At 46.6% G+C, this 16,877-nt stretch overlaps 1 protein-coding gene across 2 annotated transcripts in view; it reads right to left on the bottom strand.

The window, feature by feature from the left end:
* Positions 1–3,349: 3,349 nt before the first annotated feature.
* The window catches only part of SPRED2 (sprouty related EVH1 domain containing 2), a 128,507-nt gene continuing 114,979 nt past the window's right edge, over positions 3,350–16,877 (bottom strand). For both annotated transcript variants that reach the window (XM_081264195.1, XM_081264196.1), the window contains exons 5-6: positions 9,349–9,486; positions 3,350–6,640 (exon numbers count right to left, since the gene is read on the bottom strand). In XM_081264195.1, the coding sequence (XP_081120321.1) occupies positions 5,972–6,640; positions 9,349–9,486 (807 nt within the window). In that variant the 3' untranslated portion in view covers positions 3,350–5,971. The remainder of the gene's footprint in view (positions 6,641–9,348; positions 9,487–16,877) is intronic.

Here is a 16,877-nt window from a genome sequence, read left to right as displayed (position 1 = left end):
TTCAAAGCCAGCCTCAGCAATTTAGCAAGGCCCTAAGCAACACAGTGACACCCTGTCTCTAAATAAAAGTGTAAAGAACTAGGACTATGGCTCAATGGTTAAGTGCCTCTGGGTTTAATCCCTGGTACCAAAACTGGTGTCACAACAGGATAGGTAAGATTCATGATTCTATTAGTTCCTCTCCCACGAGGAAACACATATATACAACTGTAGAAAAGTTGAATACACACACCAGTTACCTTTGGTGTGATAGGAACTGAATTATCCCCTACCCTCAAGTCATAGGGACTCCTAATACTTTAGAATATGACCTTATAAGGTCTTTACCGAGGTAATCAAGTTAAAATTAGGTCATTAGGGTGAGTCTTATTCAGTATGAGTGGTGTCCTTCTAAAAACAAAATTTGAGGGCTGGGGTTGCGGGGTTGAGTGCTTGCCTAGCATGTATGAGGCACTGGGTTTGATTCTTGGCATTACATAAAAATAAATCAATAAAATAAAGGTCCATTGACAACTAAAATATATTAAAAACAAAAACAAAATTTGACACAGACATGCACAGAGGAAAGATGATGTGAACAGGCCCAGGGAGAAGATGGCCATCTATAAGCCAAGGAGAGGGACCTGGGCCAGACTCTCAGTCAGAGCCTTCCTCATTCACAGCTCTAATCTTGGACTTCTGGTATCTAGACTAGGACAGTTCTGTTGTTTTAAGTCATCCAATTTGTGGTACTTTGTTACTAGCATCCCTTACAAATGAATATAAGAAAACTCCCATTGTGTGATATTTTTACAACTATAGATATTATCTCATACGATAATCAGAACCCTTCTCCCCAGATGCTTGGCCCACTCTGAAAGAAAAAAGAGAAGGGACACAGGAGAGGGAAAGGATACTAAGTATAACTATCATCTTATAATTTTTTTTTCCTTATAAATATACAAAACCACTGCCTCCTGTTCACCACCCCTGCACTGTCCTTTAGGTGGGAGGCCCAATTCTACAGGGCACTAGCCCTGGTGGCTGCTGCAGCTGAGGACATAGTGCAGGCCCTGATTTGCAGTTACAACTGTATCTGGTCAGCAGAATGTGACCCAGGTCATCCCCCTTCAATCCATACATCTGGTTCAGGCCTCAACAAATGGAAGCTGAGGGTATTGCTCATTATAAAAAGTGTGTGCATTTAGCAAGGCTGAGGCCCTGGTTGGATCCCCCAAACCAACCAACCAACTAAGAGTGACATGTCTAACCTTCTTACCCCACAAATTAGAAAGCCCAGCAGGCCTGCAATCAGGAATGCCTGTGGACACCCCTGCACCAACTCCCACCCCGCCACAAGGCCAGCAAAGCCACCCTGTGACTGCCTGCCTGAATGCAACATCCAACAATGTCCACCATCTGGTGGGGTGGTGGTGACCAGGATCTGGGGAGCAGAAGAAGCCTGACTGGCAGAGGGTATACCAAAGGCCAGACATGGGCCTGGGAAGTTCAGGCAGGCAGTACCCAGGAGACAGTGTGCCCCAACCTTGGGGAAGTGCCACTGAGCTGGACCCAGCTCTCTCAGCAGAACTGTCCTGACACAGGCTGTTGACGTTTGCCAAGCTCCACAAAGAGGGCCCCTCCAAATCCACCCAGACTAGTGCACCTCTGCAGCTAACACTTGGACCATTAACATACAGCAAGAAATCTCAATCAAATTCAGAATCATAAATTAAGAAAAAGAAATCTCAACGAATAGGTTGTAATTCTTACAAAATATCTATGACTCATGCATTAGCCTCTTGTCCCTTGAAAGAGGTTTATTCTTCAGTCCCCAGTGTTTCTTCAGGGACCGAACAGAGGAGGAAAGGGAGAAAGAATGAGCATTTTGGGAGTGTCTTCTGCATGTGGCACTGTAACTACAGCATGTCATTGAAGCTCTAAAACATGCCAAGGGTAGGTATCCATCCACCTATAATAAAGCCAAGTGCTGAGACCAGATCCCAAGCCTAACTCCCTATTGAACCTCACCTGACGCTCGTCTTCCTCAGTCACCAGGTGAAGTGTGTTTTCTTTCTTTGCTGTGAGTTTGGTGCTCAGCAAGAGGGCCTGGGGCAGCTGCCCCCTCTAGCCTTGTTTGTGGGTCCAGTAAGTTACACCAGAAGAAACTCGGGAGGGTGATATCACTTGCTCAAGGGCTACTGGCTTGCAGCGGCAGACTGTCCAGTGACCTTGACTGCGTCATTCCTGTACATGGGCTTCCTCCTCACAGGTGAAGTGGAAGGCTGAAGATGACTTGTGGAGAGGCCTATTTTCTGGCATTGGGCAATGGGCACCAAAGACAAGCTCTTCCTAAGGCAGCCTGAGTGGTGGAGGGCTAGGGTTCTGGCTGCAGCTCACTTTCAAACCCTTGGGCAAGAAGGATGGAAGCAGAAGCCTGGGGTGAGGCTCTGTAGGGGCCTGGACTCCGCAGCTAGGCGGGCTCAATCCCTGCCTCTCCTGATGGAAGGTCACCTTTGTTACTCATTCCCAACTTCAGTTCCTCAACTGTATACCAGGGATAAGGGGAAGGAAGGGAGAGGGTCAAGTATGATTTTAGGACACTTTCCCTGCTCCAGCTCTGGAGGAGCCTTCCAGATTTTTCTCACACCCCAATTTCTAGAATCTTTGCTTTTTACCTTTGCCCAGGTGGCTTGGAAAAGCCACCCCTTCAGGGAAGAGTTAAAAATAAGACGGAGGGGCCCTCTATATTTCTTTTTAGGGACCCTTCTTGTTTCTCTAGAGAAGGAGTTGAAACTTTTCCTTTGTGACCCTCAAAAGACCTCAAGCTTTATTTCCTCCGGGGGAATCATCACTACAGCTTTTGAGCATCCAAAGAGTCCATTTGGAAAGGCAAAGAGCCAAGAACGCTGCTCCGAGGAGACCCAGGGTCATGCAGTTTTAACAATTGTCTTCTGTGAGAAATGGTCTTCCAAACCACACACACACACACACACACACACACACACACACACACACACTTGTACCCCTGAGGTTTAGCAGGAACTGGTGGAAAACAACTCGGAGGAAGTACAGCTGTTCCCTCTGAGGAGATCTTGTGGGGAAGCAGGCCTAGGAAGAGGGGGTGTTTCCCGGGCGGTGACACGAAGCATTCCTTTCACTTGAGGCATTGGAGCCCAAGGAGCTGCAGTCTCCCCTTGGGAATATGACATAACTTTAGGCTGGAAGGGCCTCACAAAAACAGCTCGGTGTCCACATGTCCTTCTGCAAAGGAAACTCCATCCCATCCTGTGTGGGAGAACTCCCAGGTCTGCTGAGGCTCAACAGTCACCCCATGTCCAGGCAGACAAACACCCCAAAGCCAGCCATCTGGTAGAATGTGTTTATATTTACATGGTACATTTTAAAGCAATGGCTACATTGGTCATACATATTAGAAACCATAAAAAAAAGTTAAGAACTAAAATGTACATCATACACTTGTATATATATTTTTTACACAGAGGTAAAAAGGCTTATTATAAAAAAATCAATACAACAGGATTTTTAGTATACAGGTAAAGAATGAATTATGCTTCAGGCACTTTAATTTGTTAATGTGAGCAAATAGCTTGGGGGAGGGCCGGGGAAGCTTCTGAACAGAAAATCTTTTGTTTAATGTTTTTGTTACCACAGATACAAAAATAAAAATCTGAATAATTTCTCTCAAATGATTGACGTCAGTATGGCCAAGCTGACTGGGAAAATACTACACACTGTTCAGCTGCAGTGTGGCAATTGGAGAGCCGTATTTACATAAATGTCCCCATGGCTGTCTTTGTGCCCTTAACCGCTGCCTTTGCAAACCAAAAAGGATATGCGTGCAAGATTCACAAGCATAATTCTTGAAAAGTGGGGAAAACCAGCAAGGGGTAAGGGAAGAGAGAACAAGTAATGAACTAAATAGAGGTGACAAACAAAGCATCCGGGATGTGTGTGTGTTTTCACTGAAATAAATAGGGGCACTTGAACTGAGGTCTGACGAAAGTAGATTAGTGTTGTGCTTTGCAGAGAGGCGACCTTAGAGAAAGGCCTCGAGGCGACACCTCAGGCTGGGGCAGATGGTCTCTCCACAGCATTGGAGGCTGGCTAGATGCTCTCCTGGCAGGGAAGGGGTTCTCTTTCCTTCCATTGATACAGACTGATAGCTCTCTGCTCCTTTTCCACACTGGAAAGCCCCAACTAGTCATTCCAACAAATGAAAACGTCTACCAACTAACTCATAAGCACACTGGGTATTTACACTGATGATCTGTCTAAAAGAAGCATGGCGGGCTCTCAGGCGAGCTGATAGCACTCCCATGAAGGTAAGCTTGGCTAGCACTTTCCCAGTACGAATGGCAGACTGGAAGAAAGTCCCTTTCCTTGAAGACTGTTGTCCTGTGTGCAATAAAGAAGGGAGGGGGAGAGGGAGGAGAGTGGGACCAGGCTATGCCCTCTGCTGGCAATTACCATGGGAAGATGGTGGCGGGAAGAACAGCCAGCATCGACAAGCCTGGTCCCTGTGTTCTCCGCGAGGTTCTGATTGTACTATGCTAGGTACAGGTAACCACTGTTCACTTTTCTTCTTTCTTCAATAAGAAGATTTGGCTATTCTTTGCAATATATTAGAAAAATACTCTTTTCAGCTAATTAGAAGCCTCCTGCACGGCAAGGTGACAGGCAGACTCAAGTCGGCTGACCTAACCATCTATGCACCCAAAGTGGCAAGTCTGGGTGTGGAGTTGCAGGAGAAGACACTTAGGCATCAGAAGGGTTTTTACATATGGCCTTGTTTTTTCCCAAGTATAAATGAAGAATTTGGTGATGTGAAATTGAGTCCAAAATGAAAACAAAAACATAAACCCACAAACAAAAATGCAACCCACCACTCTTCGATTATGACATTTAAAATCGCCCCCGTTTGATAGAAAAAAGTTGCTGGGGCTGGGGGGAGCTCCTACGGTTTTATTCACAACTTTAGTGTTCCTTGAAGAACACTGGTTTGTTTTGAATAGGCTATTAGGTTTGCAAAATAATGAGCAAAATCTCTTACTTCACTAACATCTTATTCTAATATTGCTAAGTTTTCAGAAGTGGTGGCAACACAATTTTAAAAAGTTCTATCTTAAGGGGTGAACTGGGGAGGTTCATAGAGACCTGAAATCCCCTTTCTAGCCCTGGTCCAAGAGGCTGTGATGCAGTTTAAGGAATTTTTCCTGATTCTCACAAGTTAATCTGAAATTAAGGCTCAATTCTCAGTCATTTTATAGGTGAATGTTTTGCATCAGTGAATAAATTCAACAGATTTGGTGGGGGGAGGGCAGAAATGACAATGGGCTAAGGAGAGAAACTGCAGCTTACATGGGAAATTTGGCTTTAGAAAAGTTAAAGCGACATTGTTTTGTGGTACAAGATTGTTAACTAGCTCACCTCCTATATATGACAGCTGACTGCAGGTGAGAACACTTCTGGTCGGGTTTCAGCACTGACAGCACGTTTCCACAGGAACCTGACGCTTGCCAGCAACCAGGCTAGCCAGACTGAGAGAGAGGCTTCGGTGCCCCTGGTAAAAAGAACTACAAAACCCACCCCAAACCAGCCGTTTCCACCGCAGACTCATTCAAACTGGAAGAGGCCGGGAGGAGAGACAGGAATCAACATGGATAAGACGTTAGCATGATTACAGGTTGGTAATAACACGAAGAGTCTATGCAGAAGGTTTCTTTCCCTTAGAACACTGGGCGAGTGTGTGAATGGGTGTGTGGCTGTCGCAGTGGGTGCTGGGGAGTGGAGAGTCCACCGCGCAGGTGCCCCAGGCTGGAATGGTGCCTCAAGGGACCAGGGGGCCGGGAGGCCTCTTGCTCTCCTCGCCCCTTGGAGTGGAAGGGAGCAGGGGAGAAGATGAGTGTGGAAGATACAGAAGTTCCCGTGTGGTTGTGGATGGAGGAGGGGGGAGGAGAGGGGACCGGAGTCACGCGGCTGCTTTGTGCTTCCCGCCGCAGCACCTGCACATCACTCCGCAGTGGTAGCAGGCCCGAAGGGGCAGGTAACAGCACATACAGGGGGCCAAGAAAGACAAGGCAATAAGAGCCATCCACCGGAGGCAAAACTTCTCGTCGCTAGTGTCGCACGAGCAGGGGTCTGTATAGTCTCCCTCGGGGTCCGACATACAGTGATAGAGCATGCTGTCCGCACACCACATACAGCTCACCCGGCGGATGCAAGTTCTCACGGAGTCGGGCGCGTCCTGACAGTGGCCCCTCCGGTTCTCCTCGTGGTTGAACATGTCCCTGCAGTACACGCACCGGGAGCGCTCGCCATCCTCCTTTCGCCGCCGGGACTTGCCCCGCAAGGGCTGCGTCTTGATCACGCTGCCCCCGCGACCTTTGGGGTCCTCCCCGAGGCCAAAGTCTGACGAGTCCACGTAGGGGTAGTTGTAGTCGTGCTTGGGGACCTCGCCCTTGGTGGCGAAGCGCACGTAGGAGTCCGCGTCCTCCAAGGTGTCCAGGTATTTGCCCCTGACCGGCGCGTGCCGGTAGTCCTCGTACCCGGTCATCCAGATCTTCTCCCGCGGGTTGATGCGCACAATCTCCTCATCGTCGTCTGGGAAGCTCACCTGCGGGTAGGGCCTTGGCATCCGCTGCCCAGGGAAAACAGACATCAGTGGCCAAAAACAAGCAAGAAAAGGAAAACCAACCCCCTCACCCCGCCACCCCAATCCATAAAAACTCCCTCCCCTGGGGCTGAGGTTGTGGATCAGCGGTAGAGCTCTCCCCTAGCATGCACAAAGCTCTGGATTCGATCCTCAGCACCAGATAAATAAAATAAATAAATGAATGAATGAATAAATAAATAAAACAAAAACTCCCTCCCCAATCCTCCAAAATGCACCTTTAACCCCAACCAAGGCCTCTCTTTTTAAATGGTTAAATTTGTTCTTTTTAGATACACATGACAGTAGATTGTATTCTGACACACGTACATACATGGAGTATAACTTATTCTAATCAGGATCCCATTCTTGTGGTTGTACATGGTATGGCGTTTCATTGGTGGTCCAAGGCCTTTCTTAAAGAAATCGACCCCTTCTGTAATTATTATTTTTAAAATATGGACGCTTCACGAATTTGCTTGTCACCCTTGTGCAGGGGCCATGCTAATCTTCTCTGTGTCCTTCTAACTTTAGTATATATGCTGCTGAGGTGAGCACCTTTCTGTAATTACTTAACATCTTGTTGATTAAACAAGTATTTCAAATTATGAGTCTTAATCCATTACTGGGAAAATTGATTAAACAGGTAGGGACCAGCATTTTCTTTTCTTTTTGAAGTATGACCATACAGGAAAGGGTGCAATCACAACAGAACAGTCTGAATATTCAGAAGCCCAATACTCCCACGGCAACAGGTGGCACAGGACCTGTCTCTTCCACCTAACCTCCTCAGGCAGTAGCACATGGGGATGATGTCTGACAGTTTACTTTAGTTTTGCCTGGTTTTGTACAGCATGATCTTTCATAAGACTGGTTCTTAAAAAAAAAAAAAGAAAAGAAAAGAAAGAAGGATGTTGGCATACACTGCATGTTTTAAGGGTAACTTCCTTATGTATATACAAAATGTGCAAACTGGGCGAGGCACTAAGCAACTAACTCAGTGAGACCCTGTCTCTAAAATTCAAAAATAGGGATGGGGGTATGGCTCAATGGTGCAGTGCCCCTGGTACCTCTCCTCACCAGAAAACAAAACCAAAACCAAAACCAAAAAAACAAAAAACCCAGAACAAATTGGGTCACCATATAAGATGCATTTTGCACCTGGCTCATGTTCACAAGAGAGCAATAGGGGATACTAGGAAATAAAGTGTGTGTGTGTGTAGTTTATATACATATATAGTGTATATGTATGTAGGTATATATACAGGAAATATAATGTGTTACGTGTGTATACATATATTATATATATGTAATATATATGTGTATATATATTTTATATATGTATACACACACGTAACACACATGGGCCTGTTGGGAAAATGAATAGGAATAACCTAGGTAGAGGATCAGCTCAGTGCCTGACAAACAGGATGCCTGATACCTGTTGCCATCATTGTCATTATAATACTGCTCCAGAACTCAGATGGTAACAGATTTACTTATCACTTTCCACTAGATCCTGAGTGCTTTGAGGGCAGGGGCCATGGCTAACCAGTTTTGCCCTACTTCCTGTCAGTCTCTACATCAATTTGTAAGAATCTGGAAAATCACAAACTGGAAGGATTTTTGAACAAATCGTGTAAAAAGTCCATTTCCATCTACTGCTACCATAAAGTGATTTTTTAAAAAAGCACATTTTAAAGTCAAAATATTAGAAAGCACACAATAAAATCTTCCTAAAAAGATTCAAACAACGGCTGGGGCTGTAGCTCAGTGGCAAAGCGCTTGCATGCATGAGGCTCTGGGTTCTATCCTCAGCACCATATTAAAAAAAAAAAAAAAAAAAAAACAAATAAAATAAAGGCATTCTGTCCATTTACAACTACGAAAAAAAAAAAAAGATTCAAACAAATCTAACTTTATGTTAAAAAACTCACTTGCCCTGTGCTCCTTTCTTCTCATTTCTAAACAGTGTGGTGGCCCTGTTACCTTACATGGGCACCAGTCCACGCCCCACTCTTGGGAACCTCCTCCACAAAGCAGCCGCTCTGTAAATATTTGTTGAATTATTAAATTCCAGACTCCAGCTCCATCTCCCTTGAGCAAGACTGGGCCTGCAGCCCGCCATGCCAGGGAGCTCAAGCCAAGTGAGCAGCATTCTTTTTCTCGGTATGGGGGATTATGAATTCAAAGACACTCTACCACTGGGCCACCCCCCCCAGTCCTTTTCATTTTTTGAGACAGGGTCTTGCTAAGGCAATAAAGCTGGCCTTGAACTTGCTATCCTCCTGCCTCAGCCTCTCAAGTTGCTGGGCTTCAGGTGTGTGCCATTCTTTAGCTTCATGCTTTCCCAGCAAGCCGGAGACCCTCCAGATAGAGGAACACAGAGGCCTTGTGGCCCTCTGGGTGGAGACAAACGTGGGCTGAATGGCCTTCCATCAGGTACCTCACGTCCCTACCCCTGCCTCATCTATGAACTAGGCTTCAGAGGATTAAACCAAACAAAGCACACAAAGGGTGTGGGGCAAGATGTTTGGCACATGAAATCTCTAAGCTGAGTTGTTACCATCAAAACCTTCAGTACTGGGTGGGGGTACAAAGTTGAACACAGGAGGCCTAGGCTTGGGACATTTAGCTGAGCAGGAGTGGAAAGGGGACATGTCCTGGTGATCTCAGGGAATGAGACCGGCGCTCACCTGGTCAAGGTGGTAATGGTCCGTGGGGTATGGGTCGAGAGTGTAAATCCTCCGGTGCTCACAGGATGTGGGAGAGGAGATTGTCCGAGTAGGCTGTTCCCTCTTCTGAGAAGAATTAGAAGAACTGTCTGTAGCTGTCTGTTTAGAGGGGAAGTAATAACCAAGAGTTAGTTAAAAAACAACCATTATCAAGGTACAGTGGTACCTTCCTGTAATCCCAGCTGCTCAGGAGGCTGAGGCAGGAAGACTACAAGCCAGGGTGGTTTAAGCCCTGTCTTAAACTAAAAAATAAAAAAAAAGTGAAGGTGTAGCTTGGTGGTAGAGTACTCCTGGATTCAAATGCCAATACTGCAAAAACAAAACACAGTCAACAAACACACCAAGCCCTACCATGCACTGTTGAATACTGTCTACCCCTGATCTGCGGCACTGTGCTAGACTTCCCACAATCTTGAGTTTATCCTGGCCTCAGCAGGAGACCCCGGAAGGGCCAGATCGTCCAAATACGATATGGCTGGCTCAACCGGAGAAACCCCGTCATCAGGCCTGGAAAGTTGGGATGTTTTCTCAGATGTGGGAGCAGCAACAGGCTGTGGGGAAGGAATGGATACACCAGGCTCCCACTGGCAGGTTCCAGTGGGAAGGAAGATGGCCCAGCAGAGGTGACAGTTTATGGTTGGAGCCTAACTCTATCTTGGGAGGTGATTAGATATGAGTGTGGTCTGTGGCCATGGGAAGAGCTCATGCAACCCCACAGGCACAGGGGACCTTGCTACTGCCACCTGAGACTCCACAAAGTGGGCTAGCTGACCCCAGACGGTGATCCCTCACACTAAGAGGGCTTTGTTAAATGCAGCCGCAGAGCCACCTACACCTCTGCAAGCTGCGCATGGTGATGCACATTCGTAACCTCAGCTACTCGGAGGATGATAACAAGTATGAGGCCAGCCTCAGCAACTTAGCAAGACCCTGTCTCACAGTGAAAAATAAAAAGAACTGGGTATAGCTCGGTAGTAAGCATCCCTGGGTTCAATCCCATACCACATACACACACAAAACCCCCAAACCCCAAATCACCCCAGGGCTCCTCAGAATCCCCACCCTATCTTCTGCTTCCTTAGAGGGATAGATCTACCCTTGGGGGGGAAAAAAAGGGCTTTTCTTGGTAATTCTGGCAAATCTCAGAAACTTCTCCTTAGACGCTGATGCTTCGCTTAGGGCTTCACTTAGTTGCTGAGGCTGGCTGTGAATTTGCAATCCTACTGCCTCAGCCTCCCAAGATGGTGGGATTACAGAAGTGCACCATGCCTAGCTATTGCTTCTTATTCTTATATATTTTTGTCTCATTTGCTTATCTATCTTTTTATTAGCTATCATAAATCCTTTTGGGGGCAAGGCCAGGTTAAAACAAGTAGATTTACTAAAGTTCTTTTTATCTTCCACTCTTATTTTTAAAGGTAATATATGCTCAGTAAAATGGGACTAAGAATTCGGGAAAGGGCTGGGGATGTGGCTCAAGCGGTAGCGCGCTCGCCTGGCATGAGTGCGGCCCGGGTTCGATCCTCAGCACCACATACCAACAAAGATGTTGTGTCCGCTGAGAACTAAAAAAAAAAAAAAAAGAATTCGGGAAAAAGAAAAGAAACCCATGTTTTCATCATGGGACACACCATTGTTAATTTAAGAAACTTGGTAGATATGGACATCATCACGTTGGGGAACCCATCTTTTCTAGATTTTTCTCTACTTCTATTTGGCTCATGTGATTCAGGGCTGATGTCTGCTACCAGTCTCCTGATCCACATGCTGATTCCAACATATTCACAGTCCTCTCTGGGCAATACAGACAGACTTGATGGAGAGATCAGAAGAGCTGCTGCCTCCATCTCTGAAATAAAGAACTAAGGTCCTTTAAGCCTAATGAATCTCATTGCTGTCCCTCAGGTGAGCCCACTTCCAGTTCCTACCCTGGGAGATTCTTTGTTCAGATGAATACAAATACAGCTTCTCCAAATGAGAAGGGGTACACTGTTTTAAACAAACCCAGGAGATAAGGGGATGACGTCTCAGAATTCAAAGGTTTCTCCATAAATACCTTTGGAATGAGTGGATAAGGGCCCTTCAGTGTGATTCAAATCTCAAGAGGTAAATTCTCATCCAACATCTACATTGTAGTCATCTATTAGGTTCCATGTCACCCTTGTAACATGCTCCCAGCATTTAATTCTCAGAAATTCAGTTAATGCATCCCAGTCATCTGCTCACCCTAACCCACCCTCTTTTCTGTGACCTAGGCTTGGGTTAACAGTGTGTAGGAAGTCCTTCTCAGAAACAGGCACACCCAGTTTTCCCAGCATCCACCAGCCAGTCGGAAGCACCACCTTCCAACACACCCATCCTACCTCCTCCCTGGCCCTAATGGCCTCCTCCCACGGCAGAGTCACATGCAGGGCTCCCCAGACATCTGTCAAAGTCAGCGAGACTGGGAAAGGACCTTCAGTAGCTCTTATCTGCTGACGGATTTGTACAGAGTGGCAAGAAGGCCAGACACCCTTGACAGGCGTGTCTGCACCCCGCTGTATCCTGCGAGCACAGCTGAGGCCTACACCATCCGTGTCCACCTGCACCAGGTCTGTGTGAACCCCAGGAAAGAGGGCACGACAGAATGGCTCCACTGCTGGCCAAGGCTTATTTCAGATCTATGCTGTCAGACAAATCCACATAGTTGTGAGGTGACCTGCCCACAAAATATATGGAAGGACATCTCCAAGAAAGGTGAGGGAAACATCTAGCACATGCACCTCAAAACTGGCTGTCCTGTGACCATGGCAGCCACAGAAGAGCAGCACCCAGATATGCGTGTGAGCAAGATTCTACACACTGTGTGTGTACATAAATGACACCCACTGGGCTGGGGATGTGGCTCAAGCGGTAGTGCGCTCGCCTGGCATGCGTGCGGCCCAGGTTCGATCCTCAGCACCACATACCAACAAAGATGTTGTGTCTGCCGAAAGCTAAAAAATAAATATTACAAAAAAAAAAAAAATGACACCCACCAACCCAGCAATCAGACAGGTCACCTTCACTGCAAGCTCCGGCAATCATGTGGTCTGTGGCCATGTTTTCAACTTGACTTGCTCTCTTGGGTGGGTTTCTCTGAACTGTTAGGGCTTTGAACAAAAGCAGAGGCCCTCTGCCAGGACTCTGGAATCCGGACCTCAGGCTCCTAAGAGAGTGGCTTCTAGAGGGAACAAGGTCAGAGCCTGCTGTTAATGTCAATGCCTCCACTGTGGACAGCGAGGCGGGTACTGCATTCTGGGCACAGTGGACTCCTGGGAGGTCTTGTCCTCATGATTTAGCCAGCACAACCCTGGCCACCTACACATGTATTAACCTTCAAAGAAATGCAGCCTCTGGGTTGCACACTGACACAGTGTCAATGGCCATTTATTTAAAAAGTGCCCAATTAAGAAATGTGCAGCCTAATGATAGGTGCTGAATAGAAACAATGGAGCACAATGCCAAAACTCACAGGGTCCTGGCTCAGGAACACCAGATTTCAGCCATTCTGTTAATTATAAGGTGTGTGATCTTTGTCAAGTTCATCTTTTTTTTTTTTTTTTTAGTTGTAGATGGACACAATACCTTTATTTTATTTATTTATTTTTATGTGGTACTGAGGATCGAACCCAGGGCCTTGCACATGCTAGGCGAGCACTCTACCGCTGAGCACCAGCCCCAGCCCCAAGTTAACCTTTAACTCCAGTTTTCACATCTATCACACAGGGCTAGAATCTTCCTCAAGGTTACTGCAAAAATACAATGACAAATAAAACGATCATTTTCTCAATTGTGAGTGCTGATGTTCAGGAGGGTTACAGATTCAGTATGCTGATCCTGCACCTGGTCCCCTGCTTAGGTAGTTCCCTTATAAACCTCAGGAGTTTTGTCAAGTTTGTCTCTGGATTTTTCCAAGTACATTATTTTACCTACAAAAGATGGTTTGGTCTACTTTCTGATATTTGTACCATCTTTTTCTTTCTTTCTTTTTTTTTTTTTTAAAGAGAGAGAGAGAATTTTTTAATATTTATTTTTTAGTTTTTGGTGGACGCAACATCTTCGTTTTTGTATGTGGTGCTGAGGATCGAACCCGGGCCGCACGCATGCCAGGCCAGCGCGCTACCGCTTGAGCCACATCCCCAGGCCTGTACCATCTCTTTCTTGCCTTAGTGTATCTTTGGCAGGGCTTCCAGTATGACATGGAGGAAACCAGTTCCTTCTGGGGATGGCCGCACACCCCTGTAACCCCAGTGAATTACAGTGGAGGCTGAGGCAGGAGGACCACAAGTTGAGAACAGCCTCTGCAACTCTGTGAAACCCTCAACAATTTAGTAAGACCCTGTCTCAAGATTAAAAATAAAAAGGGCTGGAGATAGAGCTGAGTGGTAAAATATCCCTGGGTTCAATTCCAGTACCAAAACCCAAACTAAAAAATAGCTTTATTTGTCTATTTGGTTCTGGGGATTGAACCCAGAGGTGCTATGCCACTAAGTACATCACCAGTCCTTTTTATTGTCCTGCCTCAGCCTCCTGGGTTGTTGGGATTATAGGTGTGTGTGACCACACCTGGTTTTAAAAAAGTGACTTTCATGTTCAGATATTGTGACAATAAATAAAAATCTAAAGTGCAAGACAGTGGGTTGAGGCTGCCTGAACTTGTGGATTGGCTGTTTCTCCTGGTGAGGTCGGGAATTGTCTGAATGGAGACAGAAGCTGCCAGCTCTATCCTCCTGCTGACCCTGAGACCAGCTCCCTCAGGCTGAGTCTACTTTGAACAATGTCATCTTTCGCTCTTGGAAGGTTGGCTATTCTTCCAAGTTTAACCCAGAAATTCTTTTTTTTTTTTTTTAAAGAGAGAGAGAGAGAGGGGGGGGGAGAGAGAGAGAGAGAGAGAGAGAGAGAGAGAGAGAGAGAGAGAGAGAGAGAATTTTTAATATTTATTTTTTAGTTCTCGGCGGACACAACATCTTTGTTTGTATGTGGTGCTGAGGATCGAACCCGGGCCGCACGCATGCCAGGCGAGTGCGCTACCGCTTGAGTCACATCCCCAGCCCTAACCCAGAAATTCTTAAAGGAGCACATGCATCTATTTGGGGCACCTGGGCCAGGAGCAAACCTTCCTCATTCAGGGAATTTGAGAAGGGAGGAAAAAATGAGGGGCCAGACCAGCTGAGGAGATGGTTGGCCTAAACTATCCACCTAGGATGGATCCTGGCTGCTGACTGAGAGCTTCTGGGGCATTCGTCATGAACAGGACTGTGCCTTTCAAAATGACACCAGTGTTTTTGGGACTATGTGCATCCCTTCAAAACCCCTGGGTTTCCCTACTCTGTTTATTCCAAATGGGGGCAGGGACAGAGCTGCAGCTGGCAGACAGAGCTGTGCCTGCGGCGGCTTTCTCAGCAACACCTGGAACTAACAAGGGGCAGCAGGTTTATAGCTTTTTCAAACAGGATGTTCCTGTGAAGCAGAGACCAGGAGAAGGCAGGCAACTGGCAATTTCCTTCTCCTCCTTGGGGAGAGCGACGGAGGGGACACACCCCACCCTCTAGAGAGGTGAGCAAATGCTGGGTGCAGTGGCACAGGCCTGTAACAGGGACGGAGCTCAGTGTGCCTCAAAGTACCTGGGGGTTCCAACCCCAGTACCCGGCCCAGACAGGCAAGCAGACAAACATCTCTGTGTCCCAGGAACACAAGAGTTGACTGAAGATGTCCAACCATCTCCAAGGTCTGTGTGAGGTCTCTAGCAACTTCATGTATAACCCTCCCCCTCTAAGGACTGTACAGGTAAAATAACTAAGCCTGCTGCTTAACTGGTTCAAGAGTGACAGAATTGATTTAAGCAGAACTTCTGCCCTGACTGCACATGCTGATGGGATTGTGAATTTTTAAAGGAGGCCAACTAAAACTTATAGCCATATATTCATTTCAAATACAGCTGAGTAACTGGTGCAAAGCAGTTATCTGTCCCTTTTCACAAGGGATTCACATTTAAAAAAAAAAAAGGAAAAAGAAATTTTAAAAAAATTGGGCATGGTGGCACATACTTGTAATCCCAGCTACTCAGGAGACTAAGAGAGGAGGATGGCAAGTTTGAGGTCAGTTTGAGCAACTTAGCAAGACCCCGTCTCAAAATAAAAAACAAAGGTTGAGTGCCCCTGGGTTCACTCCCCAGTACTGGGGGGCAGAAGGGGACAAGTACTGCCGCTCCCCGCACACCCTGACCACAGGCCTGCAGTGTGCAGGTTGTCTGCACAAGTCAGAAGCCCTTCCCAGAACCCACTTGACAGCCCATGGCCAGTCCTCTCTCCTTTGGCCAACAGCAAGTCGCCAGATATTTTGTCAACAGGTCTTTGGGAACAGGTAGCTCCAGCTCACCTGTCCTGAGGGCCTACGCTGGTTCCAGGTGTCCTCTTTCAAAGAGGCAAGCAGAGCAGGAAACAGGCCAGACCCATACTCTTTCATGGTCTCAGCTAGCAGGCAGTTTGGATCTGAGAGGCAGCTGCTCTGCTAGGGGAAAGAGACGACTTTGTCCTAGACTCTGGGACATTATTTCCTTTAGGACCTAGATGATTCTTCCCCCGTGAAAAATAATGATGTCAAAAACAATGTTTAAGAAAAGCTTTAGGGCTGGGGTGTTTCAGTGGTAAATAACTTGCCTAGCATGGCAAGCGTGAAGTCCTGGGTTCCACCCCCAGCACCCCACTCCCAGCACACAAGCTTTACATTTCTAAATTATGAGGTTGGATGACATATTGATATGAAAGGAATGGACTCTGACAAAAGTCACAGTGTAACTTCACCGGAAGGTCAAGAGGTTGGGGGCAGGAAGGCCAGGGTTTAGGCAAACCTGAGTACTGCTCTATAAATCAGTAGAGTGGATTATCATCTACACCCTAAAAAAGGTGAGTTGATATACGTATAAATACAGACACACACAGGTGGGAGGCTTAGCAAAGGCCTGTGGGCTTCCTGACATTGAGAGCATTTCCAAGCTCTTGTGTGCATCCTTAGACACTTAATTGCCTTCATTCAGCCACTGTAGGTACTGCATGCCGAATCAAAAAATCCTCTTCTTCTTATGAAATGTGAGCTGGATAATTACTGTCATTTTTAGTGCTGGAGATGGAACCCGGGGCCTCGTGCGCTAGGGAGGTGCTCTACCCTAGGCCCCTATTTTGCCTCTCTGAACAAACCCCTGTGGATGTTTCACTAGTTCAACTCTGGAGAAGTAAATCATATCTTCAAAGCATTTCTTCTTTAACTTAATGCTCTCCTTTCCTCTGCACTCTTGACCCAAACCCCGAATTCAAAGGTAAAGATGAGAGAAAGCACTTCAACCAACTGATCTTCAAAAATGAGTCAGGAGCTTGCAAGCACGCACAGGGGACCAGGCACCTCCCCGAGGAGACGAGGAGTTGTGGCAATGGACAAATTAGAAAACCCTCCATCCAGGCAGCTTTTCTGCC

Source organism: Spermophilus citellus, assembly GCF_964194105.1.
Source record: "Spermophilus citellus genome assembly, chromosome: 13".
Lineage (NCBI taxonomy): Eukaryota > Metazoa > Chordata > Mammalia > Rodentia > Sciuridae > Spermophilus > Spermophilus citellus.
The sequence above is the reverse complement of the archived record's forward strand: the minus strand, read 5'-3'. Positions and strand labels throughout refer to the sequence as shown.